General features: G+C 43.3%; 1 protein-coding gene across 2 annotated transcripts in view; it reads right to left on the bottom strand.

The window, feature by feature from the left end:
- METTL25 (methyltransferase like 25) overlaps nt 1-22,349 on the bottom strand; it is a 112,740-nt gene that overhangs the window by 65,029 nt on the left and 25,362 nt on the right. For both annotated transcript variants that reach the window (XM_005279091.5, XM_042850882.2), the window contains exons 3-5: nt 12,375-12,475; nt 7,589-8,230; nt 4,783-4,927 (exon numbers count right to left, since the gene is read on the bottom strand). In XM_005279091.5, the coding sequence (XP_005279148.2) occupies nt 4,783-4,927; nt 7,589-8,230; nt 12,375-12,475 (888 nt within the window). The remainder of the gene's footprint in view (nt 1-4,782; nt 4,928-7,588; nt 8,231-12,374; nt 12,476-22,349) is intronic.

The raw sequence follows: 22,349 nt of genomic DNA, 5'->3' as shown, positions 1-22,349 counted from the left end.
TCTGGGGCCACACTGCCTAGCCTGGCCTGCCAGAGCAGGCTGCAGCCGCGCCGCCCAGCCTGCCGGAGCAGCTCCGGCTAGGCCAGAGACATCCTCCCCTGGCCCGCCCCAGCTAAGGTGGGAAGGGATGGGATGGGGAGAGTGTGGGGGTCCCGGGCTAGGGTCATGTGGGGGGTGGTCACGGGGGTTACTCCCCTGACCCCCAGCTTCCCTCCCCCCAAAAATTTCCCCACCAGTTGCTGTCCTGGCCCGTCAGGGTAAGCAGCTGGCAGGCCGAGACACTTTGTTTACTTAGTATCAGAGGGGTAGCCGTGTTAGTCTGAATCTGTAAAAAGCAACAGAGGGTCCTGTGGCACCTTTAAGACTAACAGAATTGGGAGCATAAGCTTTCGTGGGTAAGAACCTCACTTCTTCAGATGCAAGTAATGGAAATTTCCAGAGGCAGGTATAGGTTTACTTCTGTGCCGTGGACGCTTGAGGTAAACAAACCATCTCGGCCCACCAGTGGCTTATCCTGATGGCCCAGGAGTCAAGGTTTGCTGATCCCTGAATTATAGAGTTGGCTTATGAATGGGTCATAAAAATTTGCCATTTTTACTTATCCATCTAGGGGGTGTTGGCTTATAAACAAACCAGTTTATGATTGAATATATACAGTACTATTTCTTTTGTATTTTACAGTGCAAATGCTTGTAATAAAAATAAATAAATAAAGTGAGCACTGTATACTTTGAATTCTGTGTTGTAATTGAAATGAATATATTTGAAAATGTAGAAAACATCCAAAAATATTTAAATGGTATTTTATACGATTAATTGCAATTAATTTTTTTAATTGCTTGACAGCCCTAGTTTTCAATAACCACTCATCATAAAATCTAGTGTCTAGGTGGTGACATAAGGGTTGGAATGCCTAAGGAGACTGAATTTTTGACTTTTTAACCAATATGGTGAGACAAAAGTTTACTTTTGTTACTGGCTTGGTACATCTAATGATACAATAACCACCAGTTTGCAGTGAGGCTGCCCTCAGCAGTTTGTCTGGAATCTGTATTCGCAGCTATGACCCACTGAGGCAATGTGATATACCCTGGATTTAATTTTTCTTTTTTTTAAATCTTGTTAATGGACTGTCATTCCCCTTTAGAAAAAAGCTTTTGGACAAATTATTTAAATTATAATTTGGTCTGCTTGAGAGGCAGTGCCAAACTGCATTGGCCCAGGGAGAGCTGTGGCAGGGATTATGCTTTAGCCCTGGTACAGAAGGGTAATGGCCTCTTGCAGGTGCAGTCTACATCACCTTGGCACACCTGGCCAGTTCCAGAGGCCAGTCCATAGCAGGGGTAAGGAAGACCCATGATCCCATTTCCTCCCCACTCCCTTTGAGACAATTTACTTTCCTGGGAGTGCATGAGCCCCCGGGGAGGCTCTGCATTCCCCTGAGAGCAACGACTGCAACTGATCGTAGCCCCTCCACTATGCAAGAGAAAGGGACAACCTTACTTTTTTGTGGAAACCATAGTTTTACATGCTGTAGTAAATATTTCTGCAGTAAAATTTTAAATTTGCTAATTTCCTAAGCATGCCTGGAATAGTTTCAGTGTGGTCTCCCAGGAAAAGAAAAATAGTGTGTTTTCCTTTTTCTTTTCATAAGGAGCTCTTCATTAGAGTAATTTACATCCTTCAAGCTGCAAGAAATTAAACTAGAAATTCTAATATACAATCTGACTTCATTTCTACAACTGAAAAAAAAAAAGCTGCAAAAGAGCAACATCTCCTATCACTGTGCACCTGCATAACTTTATGTTTCAACTTATAATAAATATCACACTTGTTCTTTTCGTAGCAGTGATGGCAGCGTAGTATTAAGCCTGGTCTACACTGGGGGGGGGGGAGGGATCAATGTAAGTTATGCAACTTCAGCTACATGAATAATGTAACTGAAGTCAAAGTACTTAGACCTACTTACCGCGGTGTCTTCACTACGGTAAGTCAACGGCGGACACTCTCCCGTCGACTCCGCCTGCCCCTCTCGCCCTGGTGGAGTACCGGAGTCAATGGGAGAGCGCATGGTGGTCGATTTATCGCGTCTAGACTAGACCAGATAAATTGACCCCCGCTGGATCAATCGCTGCCCTTGTCGATCCAGTGGGTAATGTAGACAAGCCCTTAGTTTCTTAAGGCTTTAAGGGCTGCTCTGGAAAAAGAAGTATACCTACAAAAAGGTCAGGATGTTTTGCCCTCTTTGCAATAGGTAATTAACATTTGGGGAAGAAAAACTTGATATCAGGGCTTGTAAAATTCACCTGATGCCTACTAGCCTGAGGGCCAAGCCTAATTACTAGAGTAAAAATTGCTGTGCATCGTTTATTATTTCTATTTAGTATACATCTAAAAATATGGATATATTTTGTAATATTGTCTTTCCCTTCCTGGTTTCACTTCCCTTTTTTGTTCTTTTATTTCCTGTAAGCAGGACCTCATGTAGAATAAGATTAGGAAGGAATTTACATTGATGCATCATAGATTCCTTTTTAATTGCTGCATAATCACACTCAGGAATCTAAACTTTCATTACAAAAGTAACTCTAGCCCTTGTGGGTGTAAATGGAGGAACTGATGTATGCCTGAGTCTGCAGAGAACCTGCAACAATAGCTGAGAGAGATGTAAACTACCCCATTCATCTTATTTTAACATGGTGTTAAATTGTCATCAAGCTTGAATGTTAAGTGTTAGCATTAACTACTTCACTGCTGATCCAGTTAGCATTTATCATTTTTAGATGTAGTAGGAGACGCTAGGGTGAAGTACAGAAGGGCAGCTACTGTAGTTCTTGTCACAGATTACTGGACTGGGAAAAGAGGAATTCATCTCCTTTCTCACTTTCACAGAAAGCATGTATGTTATATAACAAAGCTGCACTCCAAAGCTTTCCAGCTGCCTCATTTAAATGCAAAATCCAACAATTATTCGCTTACTGAGGCAAATACCCTTTTTTATTCATCACAAAATTCTCACATACATTAATCTAACACTCTGGCTAAATTGTTACCAATATCAGTTTTAGAGGCCTATATATTTATTTGTTACTATTATCCAGCACCATGTTATTTGCTGTGCTTTGTTGAATTTTTAAATTCACTTCAGTTTGTAATTCACTGTTGTATTTTTGATAGTAACAATGATTATACCACTACAAGAGTTGAATGGCAGACATTAAAAATAACCAGAATTTTTTGTGACAACAGTCCATCAGTTTCACGTACTACAGTATACACTGATAAAACTTGTGCAATTACAATCCTCAGCTTTTTCTTCTTTGAAGGCTATACTTTACAACTAAAGATATCAACCTTTTCCCAGAAATGAAAATACTAATGCTTGAAGGAAAGCTTTTAATTTGGTGTGAAGATATTCTCAGACAACTTTCAGCTTTGTACTCCAGGAAAATCTGTTATACATGTACTGTTTTACAAACTATCCTGGCAATGGCCCAGAGTGCTACACTCTGATGGGCACTTTTTAAAGCAATTACTTAAACTCAGAGGGCCAAATTCTACTCTTAGTTATGCATGCACAACCCAAAGTAAATGGAAGTTGTGTGCACACAGCCCAAAGCAAAATCTGGCACAAAATATTTTAAAAGGATAAAAACATATTGACCAAAAGAATCCACATTTTATGAGTAAAGTAATGGAATAAAAACAGCTGTATTTTTAACCACATAAAAACCTTCTGCATTCATGTGCCTAATTTCAGGAAGAATATTGGAAATGCTGGCATAACAGGAAAGCTACAAGGCATCCAGGAGTGAATGTCTCACAGAACGTAATTAAAAACAGTTCTAAATAAACCACTGAAAAAGAATAGACACAAGTGGTGCAAGTAGGGTGGTACAGTCCAGTATGCCATACCAGTAAAATATTTATAGCCGGTACGGTGTACTGGAAAGACACAGGAGCAGCAGAACATGGGCCTACCACCACCAGCCCTTCCACGCAGCTGCGTGCCTGCATCTCCTGTACAAGGTCTGTACAGCAACCCTGCCAGAGGACAAGGGAGGGGCTGGGGCAATACAGCCGCACCGGAGGAGCTGCCAGCGTGGAGCCGCCCAATGGTCCCACGTTCTGCTCCTTTCGCCACTGCAGTTCCCAGGAGAGCCCTGAACCGCAGCGGCGAAAGGAGCAGAACCCCATGCCGGCAGCTCCTCCGGCATGGCTGTACCGTCCCAGGGCCCAGCCTTGCCCTCCCCAGCCCTGTCCTCTGGTGGGGCTGCTGTACAGACCCCGGACAGGACTTAGGAGATGCAGCTGCATGGAAGGGCTGGGGGCGGTACAGACGTACCAAAGGAGCTGCTGGAGTGGGCTCAGTTGCCAGCGTGTCTGGAATAAAATATTCTCTGCTGTCAGAGGGAGCTGGTTTGAAACTCTTCTGCTGGCAATTCCCAAAGCAGGTGTGACTGTTAGCTGGCTATTGTTCCAGGAGCAAGCCCTCCTCTTCTCTTAGCAGCCCAAACAGCAGCTGTGCTGTGTCCACCCACTGGGAACGCTCCCTTCCCAGGATCATGGAGAGGGAGAGCGTGGGGCCCCAGGCTGGGTCACGTGAGAGGTCCCATGGAGAGGTGTCCCCCTCTCCCCCCCCCCCCCCGCTTTAGCTGGTGCAACGTACCAGTAAGAAATCAATTCTACTTGCACCACTGGACACAAGGTAGCTATTAGTTAAAAGGTAATTATATTCTCATCTTGCAGACTGGCAACCTGAGTTCAGCAGAATTCCTGTACCTTTTTGGTTTTCAAACTCTTCTGTCAACAGATGGTAGCAGCAGCCCACACTGCAAACTGCCTTGATTTCAGGCTTAGCAGTAAAGATTCGCAGTGTATTCGGAGCAAGATCCCCACATGTATGTAGTCCCACCATTATACAGTCCTAAAAATAAACAGCAACAAACACATTTCTTTTCAACTAAAGAAAAGACAAGAACAGTAAAAACAGACAAGCTATAAATAGTTAATTTGCTGTGAGATTTAAATATACAAACTCATGGAGACTCCCGGTGTCCTGTTCTAGAAATTTATTGAAGAACACCAAAAGCATTTCAGTGCCAACAAAGTGTGAGAACCTTTCCTATAAACAAATGCGAGGGGGTGGAAGTGTTCTCTGTATCTTTGTTGGAACTCTGAGGCTACTCTAATTTTTCCTTATTATCCATTCCTTTCCTTGGCAAGGAGAAAGCAGAAGCCCAGGACCATTAACTGAACTTGAGCCACCTGTGTGGCAGTGCAGAGACCTACCACCAAATGACCAGCCATTCTCTTTTGACCTTTCTTTTTTTTTTTTAACCAAACCTTTCTACCTTAACTTGCATGACCGAATGTACCCACAACACTTCTGCTACTTCTCATTGCCTCAGCAGACATTGGCAGTACTTTCCACCTGTGACTGAAAATAAGCGCTGCTTGCGACTGCTGTTTCTGCATCTGTTTTGTTTGCTCTGTCTCTATAGTATCTCTCCTCTCTAAAGAGCCCAAGCCAGAGTCCCTGAAGTCAACAGGAGTTTTGTCAATGACTTCAATGGAAGCATGATCAGAGCCTTAGTTATGGAGAGTATACTCTTCTCTCTCTCTCCATTTCCTGTATTTTTTCCTCACTCTTTCTCCTTTTGTCCCTTTCTTTTTTTTCTCCATCCCAGTTATCCTTTGTCTCACTTCCCACCATGATACTTCTCCCCTTCCTTCCTCCACTATACTGTCCATCATCCCTTTTCTCCTCTCTTTCACCCTCACTTCTCTCCCGGCTATCCTTCTGCTCCATTCCAACTCTCTCTGGAATTTTCAGCCTTGTAAGAATTAAGTGCCATCTGTACAATCCTCTTCTCTTAGCTAACCCTATAGTGAGGTCAGCACTCTGCAGTACTTCCTCCCTTAATGGTAATGTGAAAGAGCCTTAGAAGGGCTATGGGGCCTAGTAAGGGATGGAAATTCATGCCCCTGTAAGAACAGCACTAAACCTGCTGGCTGGAAAAGTTGAACAAATTCTCCCAAAAGAAAGGTGGTGGAAGATGGCCACCAGATGTAAGAGACCTAAAAACCAAATTAAATATGAAGATTCTGTTAAAACAGTCCAAAAGCCAAATTTTGTTCTGAGCTATACTGTTGTGATCTATCTACTTCAATTCCACTTTTGTAAACCCCATTATTGGTGTAACTGAAAGCAGATTCCGATCCCTTGACTTATACAGTGTATCTATCCAACAGAATTCATTAATTCAGCATTAGCTCTGGGCTACACACAAACATATATTCAAACCCTGATACTGTTTAATCGATTCAAATTAATTTTAAAGTTTTGCCAAATAAATCAATCAACACTTCAGTTTTTCTCCAAACATTCTCAGTGTTTAGGAATATAGGCACTCCTCGGACTTATGACACAACTGGTTCCTGAAAATTGTGTCTTAAGTCAAAAATGTTGTAACTTGAATTTCCCATAGGAACAATGTCGGATCGAGCATCGTAAAGTTTAAACCGATGTCGTAAAGTCGAAACAGGATGACAATCTATAAACGTTGTAAGTGCCATTCGTCATAATTCCAACGTCATAAAGTCGAGGACTGCCTGTACTGCAAAATCACTTGATTGGTTAACACATTTGTTTTAAAACATTTGTAATGAAGTTTTAAAAAGCCTTTGAATGGTACAATTTATCACATATCCTTCCAGGCAGTACTGTTTACTATTTGTAGCCACCATAATATGACTTTGCTTCTAAAAACGAAAGTAGGGGCCTGATCTCTGTTCACCTCCACCTTTTGTGTTAATTTACATAAGGGCAAAGAGAGCACCTAGTGGATGTAAAACACAATCATTCTTACTTGGTAGCATTTTCTTTGTGCTCACTTTGTACCAGTGTAAATGATTTCATAAGGTACAGGGAAACTGAGATCAGTTCTCGGTTGTTTAGTCGATTATTAAATTGTCATTATCTTTAAGTCCAAAAATCCAAACTGCAAAAAATGATGCTTATAAATAAAATTATTTGGCAAATCCTTAAGAGGGGTTATTGTGCTGTACCATATAAAGTATTTCATATCTAAAGTTCAATTTCAGGTTACGTAAATTTTAATTACTAAATAACAATTTCACAAAAGTTGTTTTTAATGCAAAATATATTCTCCTGAATAACTTGTAAATATAAATTACTCTCCGTGTAATTAAATGTGTTATATCTAAGTAGAATAGTTAAGTTACAGAATAGTTGATGAATATCATTGCACAGTTGCTCTTAACTTTGTTTTAAGTGGTAATTTCAGCCACTTCATAAGCTCTAAGTAGAGCTTAATTCACCTAGCCAAAAGTAGTCCAGCACATCTTCTGAAATAGGAAAAAAAAAAGGTATCAGTAAGAAATGGTTATGCAAAGTGGGTGTGAAGTGTTACTGAGTCAGAATTCTCCAATCACACTGTTGGCAGCATTCTACACCCACTTTGCAATCACTTTGCACAGGTGAAAATGTGTACACAAGGTGCAAAAGCAATGGAGAATCAGACACTGGTATTGCAAAAATAATAATGCTAGTAAGTGAAATAACCTCCAGATCTGTAACGATATCACGGAGTTCTGTTTCTGCAGTGATGTATGAGGTCAATGGCAAATAAATGTTTGAGTCATTTGACTTGCTTGCTTTGGCCTTGATGGAAGCCATTTTTCTTTGCTCTTTTTCCTCTTCACAGAGCTCCTTGTTATATTTAGATGAAGAAACAGCTTCTACAGCATCAGCAGGTAGAATGTTTAGAAGAGAAAACGCATGTTCAGAAATTTTGTTCCCATCAGACTGTGTCTGAGCCACCAAATGAGTTTCAGTTTGTTTGCTGGTATTCAACATAGCAGAGTCTGTGAAAGCACCAGTAATTTCCAAAGGAACTGAATCTGAGCTAGCCATCTGGTCCTGACTTAAAAGACTGTTGTTAGTACTTAAAAGCTTTTCGTTGATATTTGCTCTACATTTCATTTCATCTTGCACTGCCCTATCCTTTGGCTCTTCCAACACTTGGCCTCTGACATTTGCTCTTGCCCGACTTTGATAAGCTCTCCAATGTTTCTTCAATTTCCTGTTCCTTTCATTAGCTCCATAAGTGTTGGTGTTGGAGGAATCAATTCCATAAACCTTTAGATTATATTGCATGGATAAAAAGGAGCTTAGGTAGCCTTTTCCAGAGCCCAGGTCAATCACCTAGAGTAAAGATAACAGAATGAATTAAAAATAGCATGTACCATATTAATGAACAACAAATAAGACATGTTTCAAACACATGCTAATAATAAACATTTCCCTAAGAAAAAGATGTATAGGTTCCATAATTTACTTAACTCTTATTCTGCTCAGCTTCTGGTTTTAAAATATAAATATGTTAAAACTGGTTTAGTTCTACCACAGAAACACAGTCAATGAAATAATCATGACTTTCAGCCTCCTGACTTTTCTAAGTCTTTTAATGTACTTTTGTGCATAATTTCATTTTGTTTTTAAAAACGTAAAATAAAAAATTAACGGGCCATATTCTCAAGTGTAGCCACTTTGAGCCACTGCTGGCAGACGTGGGAAGCCAAATCTGTGTAACCAACCCAGGGAAGATCGCTCCAAGGTAAGGGTGATCTTGCATTGACATATTACAGATGCCTTAGGTAGGAGCTCACATGCCATACACCTTTCCTGATGTCTGTTGATGAGAAGAAGTGCATGGTTGGAACACCTAGGTTTTCAGCTTCTTGTGACTGTAAGATAGTTCCAATCCATAGCTGATCTAACATAATGCAGTGAAGCTGTGCACATAACAGCAGCAGGAACAGGACAGAAAGTAAGAACTTTACACCAACTTTGCACTATCCCATGTCTTGCACTATGTGAATTTTGATTGTACATGAGGACCCAGCCCAATGCTTGGTAAGATTTTGGAGTAGGTCACAGAGAGCTACTTCTCAACAGAATGGAGACAGTCACAAAAATTTCTTCTGATCCAGTATCTGCTAAGAATTATATGGACTATATATAAAACCTTGTGTGTTAGGTATATGTTCCTGAATAGCTTGATCCAAGGATTTTTGGACTCTAACATGTCTCATTTGAACATCTGCTCTGATTTTATGCCAAACCATGTGAATAGGCATAAAAGGTTTGACACAGGCTTAAGATGAACTGCACATACATAGTTACCAGGCAGTACCTTTAAATTCAGCAAGGCTGGAATGAAAAGGACACTTTTATTTTTTTGAAGTCCTGAGGATGCTATAAATTTTATTCAAGCCAAGAAATCCGACAGAGAATTAGTAACCAAGGTATTTTTGGATAAAAGTCAAGAAAGGGACTACACAGAGCAGAGAGTATTTATGATTGGGGTAAAAACTAATTATGGACTGAATTTATGACTCAGCGATATTATGCAAGGATTAAGAGTATGGTTTTTTCCCCCGGTTGCTTTCTGTCAGTTTTTTTTTTTTTTTCTGTTTTCCAACTTAATCCTTAAATTCTTTGGGTGACATGTGTATACACACACTTTTGGTGGAAGAGGGATGAGACAGACTTTGGCTGTAATTTTTGTAAAAACAGTTTACTTGCCACCCTCTCCACCATCACACCAGATGCCTCCCACAAAGCTCTAAAAGAAAGACAAGAAAGGAACATGTGGAATGTTTTTGCCAGTTAGTTAGGAAATAATGACAGGATGGAATTCGAAGATAGATAGATATTATTGTAATGTCGAATGTGTCATGATTCTATCCACACCCCAACCTTCATATAGCATTTGGATTACTATTCCTATGAAAGGAACTAAGTGGACATACATTCAGATTGTGAATTGTTCAGAAACCTATTATAATGACCTCTAGTGGCTGTAGAGATGTACAACTTTTTTGGCAAGATATTTTCATTTATTATCTAGTGAAAAAAAACATACAGATAAACACCATACACTTTTAACATTTGTGGTCTTTGTAAAGTGAAAAGAAAATATAGGTTTAAAAATAGGCAGTGATTATATGCTGAAACAAACATACTGGACTAAATTAATCCCTGCTGTAATTCCATATAAGGAAAGATACTCAACATACTATGATATACATGCCAAGAATGAACTTTTATAATGAAATTTCTGTGACATAATAAACTATAAAAGCTCTGTCCATATTGGGCTGAGTATTATGTTTAAACATAGATCCTGGCCCAATACAAGCGTGGACATCATTTTCCAGAAGACTGTGAGCATTTCCCAGCAACAAGCCATGAATTAAATACATAATGAATGCAGAATTAAATCTTATTTGTTTCATACACTGAATGAATTTGTTGTGCATACTGCACCTTCCAAAGAAAATTTAACGAATATGTGTAAAAGAAAACAAGAATTACACTAGCTTATTTTCAGAATGAAACAAAGACCTTTTATATAAAATTCCATTTGTATGATCTTTCAGTAACAGTGCGTATTAGGAACAATACAAAAATGAGGTAGAAAACATTTTTTTAAAGTAACAAAACTTTAACATTTTTAAAAAATGTTTTAACTCAAACAGTTAACTTGAAAGTGATTACAATAAGCATAACATTTCTGCCTTCATATCCATTTTACTATTTGTTATAATACATAATAAAGTACCACTAGAGAACAATATCCTCTACCACCCATTATACATCATAGGTACGGGAGGTGAAGCTAAGGGCACTTTTCAATCCTTCAGTGATCTGTAATTTCTGAAAGAAACACCCTGAGGACAGCTGTGCTGTTGTAAAACATGTGTTGTGTTTTCATTGCTCTATATTTTTAAATTAAATGTTATATATATTTTGTTCTGTCAGCAGGATTGAAAGAAATCAATAAGGAAAAAACTCTCCTAAAACTTTACAATTCATATTATTTTTTAAAGTTTAAAGGTAACTAAAACAAAAGAGGTTGCTTTTTAATAACTAAAAAGGAGAATTTAAAAAAAAATGTAACTGGAAAGCTCTTTTCATATATTAGGGATTTGTAACTGAACAAATAAATTCTGTTACAGCATATGACTGAATGATGGAATAAAGTTAACATAAAGCCATCTGCATTTCATATTTAGTGACATACTGTATAGCAGTGTTTTTCATTAAAATAAATGGTCATAAGTTATTTTTTTCAAAACAACCACCAAAAGAATCAATTATTTGTCCAAAGATGCTTGAAACCAACAAATGTACATACTCACTGTTTAAAAATACGCATCTTTTATTGTCAATTGTCAATCAGATAAAGACAGAGTGCTAGCTGATTGCACCAATTGCACTAGGAATCAGGGTTAGATTGAGGCGGTTCCAATCTTTTCTCTCAGGATATATCTATATTTCAAGCTGGACAAGACATATCCACGCTAGTTCTGGTTGTGACAGCACACTAAAAATAGAATGTAGTAAATGGTAATGCAAGCAATGGGAAGGTTTAGCTGCCCAAGTATGTTCCTAGCGTCTCATATGGGTATTTACTTGGGGCAGCTAGCCCTCCCACCACAGCTTTATTTTTAGCATGTTAGCTCTTATCAAGGTAGCATGGGTATGTATCTTCAAGCTGGAATTTATACCTCCAGCTCAAAGTGTAGACATACCCATAGAATGTATCCAGAAAGCTGTGGTAGGCAACTTCTCCTTTGCCTCACCTATTGAGTCCCACAAGCACATATGCTGCATACTATTTAACATCTATATGAAATTGTTGAGCGTCCGTCCATTATATCACAACCAGACTGCTACCAGGGAGTAGAGGAGTGACTGAAGTCACTTTGACTTGCTGCTTATGAGTCTGGAGCCAGGAACAATTGGACCAATGCGGCTCACTCACCAGATGAGTGTTTTGTATCATGGTGGATGGCACGGGGGGGAAGGGGGAAATTCCAGTTCTTTAGTGCAAAAATAGAAATATTTACATTTAAAACTTGTCAGATACAGTATTCTGTTTTATTTGCTATTTTTATTAGCCTAATGGAATGTAGAGAATGAATTTCTGCTTCCCTATTAGTTACTGTTCTAGTCTTACAACTATTGTACAAGGAACACTAAATGCCTGACAACACACAGTGCAGCTTTTAACTGCTCAGCATACAAAATCATGACTATTTTTCATGATTCACAATTGTAATAATGACTGAAGAGGTTATTTACTTGAAGCTAACAACGGGGTGGGTAAAGAGCCCCTCAGCTTTGCTCTAAGGTTTCCCCTTCAGTCACTATTACTAAAATGAAAAATAAAATCTGCATTATGGATATATCAAAATCTAGGATTTGAACAAGATAGAAAAGATAAGGCAAGTATTTGTAAATTATATGGTAATACACACTGAAATAAGTACATTCTTACCTGCTTTATACCACAAAAATTTGCAATGCTATCTATCAATTCTGACATCATCTCCACTTCATGAGATTTCTTATCATTCATAAACTCATCTGTTTTGATTTCTGAGAGATCAGAAAAACAGAAATATTAATACAATTCAGACTGTCTGGCCTTCATAGTCCTCAAATGAAATCAACATCTATCCATATATATATATATATATAAAATGTTTACATCTGAATATAGCAGTGGTTTGGACTGCAGCAGTTCTGTTTTCACTAAGAAGTTGTAAGAATGCTATTATGATTATATTTCTGAATCAAAGATGAATTAGTGAAACTGAACAACATAAGAGCAATACCAGTAATATTGTAAGCAATACTAATACAACACAGAATAAAATATCTAGTATGACAAAAAATTGCTACTACGAAATGTGATCTCTTATTCCTTCTTCCCCACAGGAATTTAGTTTAGCTCTTTTTCATGTACTTTACTACAACTACATTTACCTATACTCAGAGGACACATAAAGGCAGTGTTGGGAAACATTCTCACAGCACAGTTTGCTGATTCTGGCACTTTAAAATGATGATCACTCTATTAATTCTGCATGTTTGCTGATCATCTCACAATAGACACACTTCAAGACACCATCAATTATATTGAGGAAATGGGAGGCAAGAGAAGCACATTTCATAGAATCAGAGAATATCAGGGTTGGAAGGGACCTCAGGAGGTCATCTAGTCCAACCCCCCGCTCAAAGCAGGACCAATCCCCAACTAAATCATCCCAGCCAGGGCTTTGTCAAGCCTGACCTTAAAAACCTCTAAGGAAGGAGATTCCACCACCTCCTTAGGTAACCCATTCCAGGGCTTCACCACCCTCCCTATTTTTCCTAATATCCAACCTAAACCTCCCCCACTGCAACTTGAGACCATTACTCCTTGTTCTGTCATCAGGTTCCACTGAGAACAGTCTAGATCCACCTTCTTTGGAACCCCCTTTCAGGTAGTTGAAAGCAGCTATCAAATCCCCCCTTATTCTTCTTTTCTGCAGACTAAATAATCCCAGTTCCCTCAGGCTCTCCTCATAAGTCATGTGCTCCAGGCCCCTAATCATTTTTGTTGCCTTCTGCTGGCCTCTTTCCAATTTTTCCACATCCTCCTTGTAGTGTGGGGCCCAAAACTGGACACAGTACTCCAGAGGCCTCACCAATGCCGAATAGAGGAGAATGATCACGTCCCTCAATCTGCTGGCAATGCCCCTACTTATACAGCCCAAAATGCCGTTAGCCTTCTTGGCAACAAGGGCACACTGTTGACTCATATCCAGTTTCTCGTCCACTGTAACCCCTACGTCCTTTTCTGCAGAACTGCTGCCTAGCCACTTGGTCCCTAGTCTGCAGCAGTGCATGGGATTCTTCCGTCCTATGTGCAGGACTCTGCACTTGTCCTTGTTTAACCTCATCAGATTTCTTTTGGCCCAATCCTCTAATTTGTCTAGGTCCCTCTGTATCCTATCCCTACCTTCCAACATATCTACCATTCCTCCAAGTTTTGTGTCATCTGCAAACATGCTGAGGGTGCAATCCATGCCATCGTCCAGATCATTAATGAAGATATTGAACAAAACCAGCCCCAGGACCGACCCTTCGGACACTCCGCTTGATACCGGCTGCCAACTAGACATAGATCCATTGATCACTACCTGTTGAGCCCAATGATCTAGCCAGCTTCCTATCCACCTTATAGTCCATTCATCCAGCCCATACTTCTTTAACTTGCTGGCAAGAATACTATGGGAGACCGTATCAAAAGCTTTGCTAAAATCAAGGAATAACGTCCACTGCTTTCCCCTCATCCACAGAGTCAGTTATCTCATCTTAGAAGGCAATTAGGTTAGTCAGGCATGACTTGTCCTTGGTGAATCCATGCTGACTGTTCCTGATCACTTTTCTCTCCTCGAAGTGCTTCAAAATTGATTCCTTGAGGACCTGCTCCATGATTTCTCCAGGGACTGAGGTGAGGCTGACTGGCCAGTAGTTTCCCAGATCCTCCTCTTTTTTAAAGATGGGCACTACATTAGCCTTTTTCCAGTCATCCGGGACCTCTCCCGATTGCCATGAGTTTTCAAAGATAATGGCCAATGGCTCTGCAATCACATCTGCCAACTCCTAGCACCCTCAGATGCAGTGCATCCGGCCCCATGGACTTGTGCTCATCCAGCTTTTCTAAATAGTCCTGAGCCACTTCTTTCTCTACAGAGGGCTGGTCACCTCCTCCCCATACTGTGCTGTCCAGTGCAGTAGTCTGGGAGCTGACCTTGTTCGTGAAGACAGAGGCAAAAAAAAGCATTGAGTACATTAGCTTTTTCCACATCCTCTGTCACTAGTTTGCCTCCCCCATTCAGTAAGGGGCCAACACTTTCCCTGACCTTCTTCTTGCTAACATACCTGTAGAAACCCTTCTTTTTAGTCTTAACATCCCTTGCTAGCTGCAACTCCAAGTGTGATTTGGCCTTCCTGATTTCACTCTTTTTTTACCTGCTCCCCATTTGGCCTTCCTGATTTCACTCCTTTTTTACCTGCTCCCCATTTCTCTCCAATTCTTTACCTGCTCCCCATTTGTGGCAAGGGGTAGTAATCCACTACTGATCCTTACCAACAGAGTACTACCCGCACACTGGTTCAGCTGCCCTGAGGGGATGGAGCCAAGGCCCACTCCCTGACTATTTGCTTGGGGGATGGGATAAATAGCAGGCACACAGCACCTGCTTATCCCTGCTTCCCAGACCCAAGGACTTAGAGACTCTGCAGGAGATAGCTGTATGTATAGAGGGGAAGAAATGATACTTGCAGGCCCACAGCCGCGGGGGCAAATGGGGCAATTGCCCAGGGGCCTGGGCAGGCTGCAAGGCACCTAGGCACGCGAGACCACTTCGGGCCCCGCGGGCCAATATGGGTGGTCCCAGAAGTGACAGATTTGTCACTTCTGCCTTTGGCCCCCTACGGACGGCACTGGCCCTGGCACCCGGAATTTCTGTTGGTGGGCCTGGATACTTGTCTGTGTGGAGTCACACAGACTGAGACATAAAATACTTGTGAAGTAAGATATGCAGAACTGAACCCTGAGAGCACACTCACTGAACAGAAAAAAGAACAGTTAAAGACACTTTTCTGCATAACTAGTCAGATTAATACACCTTCCTCTTTCCTGCATTTCCTGTATTACTCTCTTAATTTGTCCAGAAACTGATCATCAGACAATAACTACATTCATTCCTTAATCAGATCATGCTGGGAACAATGCCCAAATCATTACTTATTTATAGAAGATTGATCTGAGTTCATGAGAATCCTAGAGTTTTCCCCACTTCTCTCAAATATCCATAGGATCTCTGCACTTTTTAAACATCTGGTTCTGTATAACAAACTATTATGACAATACTTTGAATGTAATATAGAATCTATGAAAAAAAAAAGAAAATCATAAACTTTAAAATTAACAAACAAAAGCATATGGGAGAAACCAATGTTTGTCATTTCATTTTTACTGTTTTATTGAGGACTTCTGAAGGTTCTCATTAAATGTAAAAATACTTGTTAAGGCCCAGATTCTCCTAAAAAAACAAAATTGTAACCATTCCAATTGAGAAGTTCAGGATTTTTCTCCCGTACGAGCATGATGCTGATGCAATCTTATGCTGAGAGAGGAGATCTCGCAGCTTTTCTGTATCTTCAGACAGGTTAGGATCTGAAGAGGGGAGCGTGCAGAGGATCACAGATACCAAAGTATTAGGGTCTTCATTTCTGTGATTTTTACAACTTTTTCCCATTTCAAAGACAACTTTCCCAAAATAATATATATTCTATTTCCCTGTTCAGATAAAACCCTTTGTTGACAAAAATGTAAGTTTTGCCCGAATAAGGAAAATATTGGGCAAATCTTGGTCCAAAACCAGCAATATTGTTATGCAATATACACCATAGACTACCCCATGCACTTCAGCATAAATGTCAAATCCCAGATGGGGGCGTTTAAAATATTAAGTGAGCAAAGTCTGAGACCCCAATGCTTAAACTGAATAGAAACACTTTTGAAAGCAAAGAGACAAATCCTGCATGTATGCTGATTTACACCAGCCGAGGTTCCGACTCAAAATTAGTGTCTCTTTCTACCTACACATTTACCTGCATATAAAAAGTGCTTATCATCATAGTGACTGAAGGACTTTCTCCACTTTTCAAACATGCTGTGATAATAACGGATATACTGCAGTCTAATGAAAAAGCTTACAGCTAGAGCCAGTGGAATAGTGCAGGGGAAAACTGCAAAGTTTGAGGAAATCTGCAGGGAATTTTCCAGTTTAAAAAATAAAAAATTCTCTTCAAAACATTGCAAAAGTGTTTTAAACTGTGCTGTTACCTCAAGATCTTGCTCATAATTACTCACCTAATTTAAGCTGCTATGCTTTTAGTCTCTCTTTAAAATGTGAGTAATAACTGACTCAAGCAAAAATTAGGAATGTTAGAAACAAAGAACCCCCTTCCTGAAAAAAACTAAGACTCATTTATTCTCTGAAACATTCTTCCTATAACATGCTAACAACAGGCTAAGTGTGATTTGTCTTATTTTGAACTGAATTGTATCTGCCTTACCTCTAGACCAGGGGCGGGCAAACTTTTTGGCCTGAGGGGTGCATCGAGTTTTGTAAATTGTATAGAGGGCCAGTCAGGAGAGGGTTCATGGCCCGGCCCCCACCTCCTATCTGTCCCGCTCCCCCGCCCCCCGGGACTCCTGCCCCATCCAACCACCCCTGTTCCCTGACGGCCCCTCTGGGACCCCTGCCCCATCCACACACACCCGCTCCCTGTCCCCTGACTGCCCCGGACCTCCGACGCCCCATCCAATTCCTCCTCTCATTCCTGACCGCCCCCCCCGGGACCCCAGCCCCATCCAACCACCCCTTCTCCCTGTCCCCTGGCTGCCCCTGGAACCCCTACTCCTGACTGCCCCCTGCCGCCCCATCCAACACCCCCGTCCCTTCCTGACTGCCCTCTGGAACCCTGCCCCTATTCAACTCCCTGTTTCTCCCCCGACCACCATCCACACCCCCGCCCCCTGACCACCACCCCCCGAACTCCCCTGCCCTCTATCCAACCCTGCTCCGCTCCCTGCTCCCTTACCAAGCTGCCTGGAGCACCGGTGGCTGGCGGCGCTACAGCCGCACTGCCCGGCTGGAGCCGGGCCACGCTGCCGCCGTCACCACACACCACAAAGGGTATGTCTACACTACGAAATTAGGTTGAATTTATAGAAGCTGGTTTTATAGAAATCGGTTGTATACAGCCGATTGTGTGTGTCCCCACATAAAATGCTCTAAGTGCTCTAGTCGGCGGACCGCATCCACAGTACCGAGGCTAGCGTCTACTTCCGGAGCATTGCACTATGGGTAGCTATCCCACAGTTCCCGCAGTCTCCGCCGCCCATTGGAATTCTGGGTTGAGATCCCAATGCCTGAATGATGCAAAACAGTGTCGCGGGGGGTTCTGGGTACATGTCGTCAGGCCCCTCCCCCTCCGTCAAAGCACCGGCAGACAATAGATTCGCGCCTTTTTACCTGGGTTACCTGTGCAGACAACATACCACGGCAAGGATGGAGCCCGCTCAGATCAGCTCACCGTCACCATATGTCATCTGGGTGCCGGCAGACGTGGTACTGCATTGCTACACAGCAGTAGCAGCTAACTGCCTTTTAGCGGTAGACGGTGCAGCATGACTGGTAGCCGTGGGGCTGGCAGCCGTAGGGCTGCATTGCACCAGCCCCTTGCCTTTTGGTAGAAGATGGTATATTACGACTGGTATCCGTCGTCATCGTACTGCAGTGGCTGTCAATCATGGGCACCTGGGCCGACATGCAACTGTCTCGATGATGATGGCTATCAGTCGTAGTATGCTATTTTCTGCCAATTGCCCAGTATTGTCTGCTAAGCACCCAGAAGAGGCCCAGGGAGATCTGGGTGCTGGCAGACGTGGGGCTGCATTGCTACACAGCAGTAGCCCCTTGCCTTTTCGTAGAAGATGGCATATTACGATTTATATCCATCGTCGTCGTACTGCAGTGGCTATCAGTCATGCTGCACCGTCGGCTGCCAGCTTAAGATGTAAAAAATAGATTTGTTCTGTATTCATTTGCTTCCCCTCCCTCTGTGAAATCAACGGCCTGCTAAACCCAGGGTTTTCAGTTTAATCTTTGGGGGGACCATTCCGTGTCACAGTTGTTTGTGTTTCTCCCTGATGCACAGCCACCTTTCTTGATTTTAATTCCCTGTACCTGTACGCCATGTCGTCACTCGGCCCTCCCTCCCTCCCTCCTTCCCCTGGTCCGTCAGATACTAGTTTCGTGCCTTTTTTCAGACCAGGTGCCATAGCTAGCACTGGGATCATGGAGCCCGCTCAGATCACCGCGGCAATTATGAGCACTATGAACACCACGCGCATTGTCCTGGAGTGTATGCAGAGCCACGACATGCCAAAGCGAAACCCAGACCAACCAAGGAGGCGATTGCAGTGCGGCGACGAGAGTGATGAGGAAATTGATATGGACATAGACCTCTCACAAGGCACAGGCCCCAGCAATGTGGAAATCATGGTGTTACTGGGGCAGGTTCATGCCGTGGAATGCCGATTCTGGGCACGGGAAACAAGCACAGCCTGGTGGGACTGCATCGTGCTGCAGGTGTGGGACGATTCGCAGTGGCTGCGAAAGTTTCGCATGCGTAAGGGCACTTTCATGGAACTTTGTGACTTGCTTTCCCCTGCCCTGAAGCGCCAGAATACCAGGATGAGAGCAGCCCTCACAGTTGAGAAGCGAGTGGCGATAGCCCTGTGGAAGCCTGCAACGCCAGACAGCTACCGGTCAGTCGGGAATCAATTTGGAGTGGGCAAATCTACTGTGGGGGCTGCTGTGATCCAAGTTGCCAGCGCAATGAAAGACCTGGTGATATCAAGGGTAGTGACTCTGGGCAACGTGCAGGCAATAGTGGATGGTTTTGCTGAAATGGGATTCCCAAACTGTGGTGGGGCCATAGATGGAACCCATATCCCTATCTTGGCACCGGAGCACCAAGCCACTGAGTACATAAACCGCAAGGGGTACTTTTCAATGCTGCTGCAAGCCCTGGTGGATCACAAGGGACGTTTCACCAACATCAACGTGGGATGGCCGGGAAAGGTACATGATGCTCGCGTCTTCAGGCACTCTGCTCTGTTTCGAAAGCTGGAGGAAGGGATTTTCTTCCCAGACCAGAAAGTAACCGTTGTGGATGCTGAAATGCCTATCGTGATCCTTGGGGACCCAGCCTACCCCTTAATGCCGTGGCTCATGAAGCCGTACACAGGAAGCCTGGACAGGAGACAGGACCTGTTCAACTACAGGCTGAGCAAGTGCTGAATGGTGGTGGAATGTGCATTTGGACTTTTAAAAGCGTGCTGGCGCAGCTTACTGATTCGCTCAGACCTCAGCGAAAAGAATATCCCCATTGTTATTGCTGCTTGCTGTGCGCTCCACAATATCTGTGAGAGTAAGGGGGAGACATTTATGGCAGGGTGGGAGGTTGAGGCAAATCACCTGGCCGCTGATTACGCGCAGCCAGACACCAGGGCGGTTAGGGGAGCACAGCAGGGCGCGGTGCGCATCAGAGAAGCTTTGAAAACGAGTTTTGTGACTGGCCAGGCTACAGTGTGAAACTTCTGTTTGTTTCTCCTTGATGAACCCTCCGCCCCCCCTACCCGGTTCACTCTACTTCCCTGTAAACCAACCACCCCACCCTCCCCTCCCCACTTCGAGCACCGCTTGCAGAGGCAATAAAGTCACTGTTATTTCACATTCATGCATTCTTTATTAATTCATCACACAACTAGGGGGATAATTGCCAAGGTAGCCCGGGATGGGTAGGGGAGGAGGGAAGGAAAAGGACACACTGTATTTTAAAACTTTAACTCTTATTGAAGGCCAGCCTTCTGATGTTCTGGCAATCATCTGGGGTGGAGTGACTGGGTGGCCGGAGGCCCCCCCACCGCGTTCTTGGGCGTCTGGGTGAGGAGGCTATGGAACTTGGGGAGGAGGGCTGTTGGTTAAACAGGGGCTGTAGCGGCGGTCTCTGCTCCTGCTGCCTTTCCTGCAGCTCAACCATACGCTGGAGCATATCAGTTTGATGCTCCAGCAGCCGGAGCATCAACTCTTGCCTTCTGTCTGCAAGCTGACGCCACCTATCATCTTCAGCCCGCAACTTGCTTTGTTCATCCCGCGATTCAGCCCGCCACCTCTCCTCTCGTTCATATTGTGCTTTTCTGATGTCTAACATTGACTGCCTCCATGCATTCTGCTGTGCTCTTTCAGCGTGGGAGGACATCTGGAGCTCCGCGAACACACCGTCCCACATCCTCCGTTTTCTCTTTCTAATGTTCACTAGCCTCTGTGAAGGAGAAACATTTGCAGCTGGTGGAGGAGAAGGGAGAGGTGGTTAAAAAAGACACATTTTAGAGAACAATGGGTACACTCTTTCGTTACAAGGTCGCATTTTTCCTCTTATAGTGAGGGCCTGCCGGTTTCGTGTGAGAGATCACTCACACAGTGCCAGGTAACAGATTTCGGCTTGCAGGAAGCCATGGTAAGCCACAGTCTTTTGGCTTTTTTAACCTTCTTAACATGTGGGAATGGTTTCAAACAGCAGCGCCCTCATTTCCCATATCAAGGATGAATTGGGTTGGCCATTTAAAATGGGTTTGCAATGTAAAAGGAGGGGCTGCGGTTTCTGGGTTAACATGCAGCACAAACCCAACTAACCCCCCTCCCACCCCCACCCAATTCTCTGGGATGATCACTTCACCCCTCCCCCTACCGCGTGGCTAACAGCGGGGAACATTTCTGTTCAGCAGAGCAGGAACGGGCACCTCTGAATGTCCCCTTAATAAAATCACCCCATTTCAACCAGGTGACCGTGAATGATACCACTCTCCTGAGGATAACAAAGAGCGATAAGGAATGGATGTTGTCTGCATGCCAGCAAACACCGGGACCATACGCTACAATGCTTTGTTATGCAATGATTCCAGACTACGTGCTACTGGCCTAGCGTGGTAAAGTGTCCTACCATGGCGGACGGGATAAGGCAGCCCTCCCCAGAAACCTTTTGCAAAGGCTTTGGGAGTACATGAAGGAGAGCTTTCTGGAGATGTCCCTGAAGGATTTCCGCTCCATCCCCATACACGTTAACAGACTTTTCCAGTAGCTGTACTGGCCGCGATTGCCAGGGCAAATTAATCATTAAACACGCTTGCTTTTAAACCATGTGTAATATTTACAAAGGTACATTCACCAGAGGTCCCCTGTGTGCCCTCAGGGTCTTGGGTGAGTTCAGGGGTTACTGGTTCCAGGTCCAGGGTGACAAACATATCCTGGCTGTTGGGGAAACCGGTTTCTCCGCTTCCTTGCTGCTGTGAGCTACCTACATTACCTCCATCCTCATCTTCCTCGTTCCCCGAACCCTCTTCCCTGTGTGTTTCTCCAGTGAGGGAGTCATAGCACACGTTTGGGGTAGTGGTGGCTGCACCCCCTAGAATGGCATGCAGCTCCGCGTAGAAGTGGCAAGTTTGCGGCTCTGCCCCGTACCTTCCGTTTGCTTCTCTGGCTTTGTGGTAGGCTTGCCGTAGCGCCTTAATTTTCACGCGGCACTGCTGTGCGTCCCTGTTATGGCCTCTGTCCTTCATGGCCTTGGAGACCTTTTCTAATACTTTGCCATTTCTTTTACTGCTACCGAGTTCAGCTAGCACTGATTCATCTCCCCATATGGCGAGCAGATCCCGTACCTCCAGTTCGGTCCATGCTGGAGCTCTTTTGCTATCCTGGGACTCCATCACGGTTACCTGTGAGTGGTCACCTGTGCTCTCCACGCTGGGCAAACAGGAAATGAAATTCAAACGTTCGCAGGG

The sequence above is a fragment of the Chrysemys picta genome, chromosome 1, assembly GCF_011386835.1.
Source record: "Chrysemys picta bellii isolate R12L10 chromosome 1, ASM1138683v2, whole genome shotgun sequence".
In the NCBI taxonomy this organism is placed as follows: Eukaryota; Metazoa; Chordata; order Testudines; family Emydidae; genus Chrysemys; species Chrysemys picta.
Note: the sequence above shows the minus strand (reverse complement) of the source record. Positions and strands in the feature narration are given on the sequence as shown.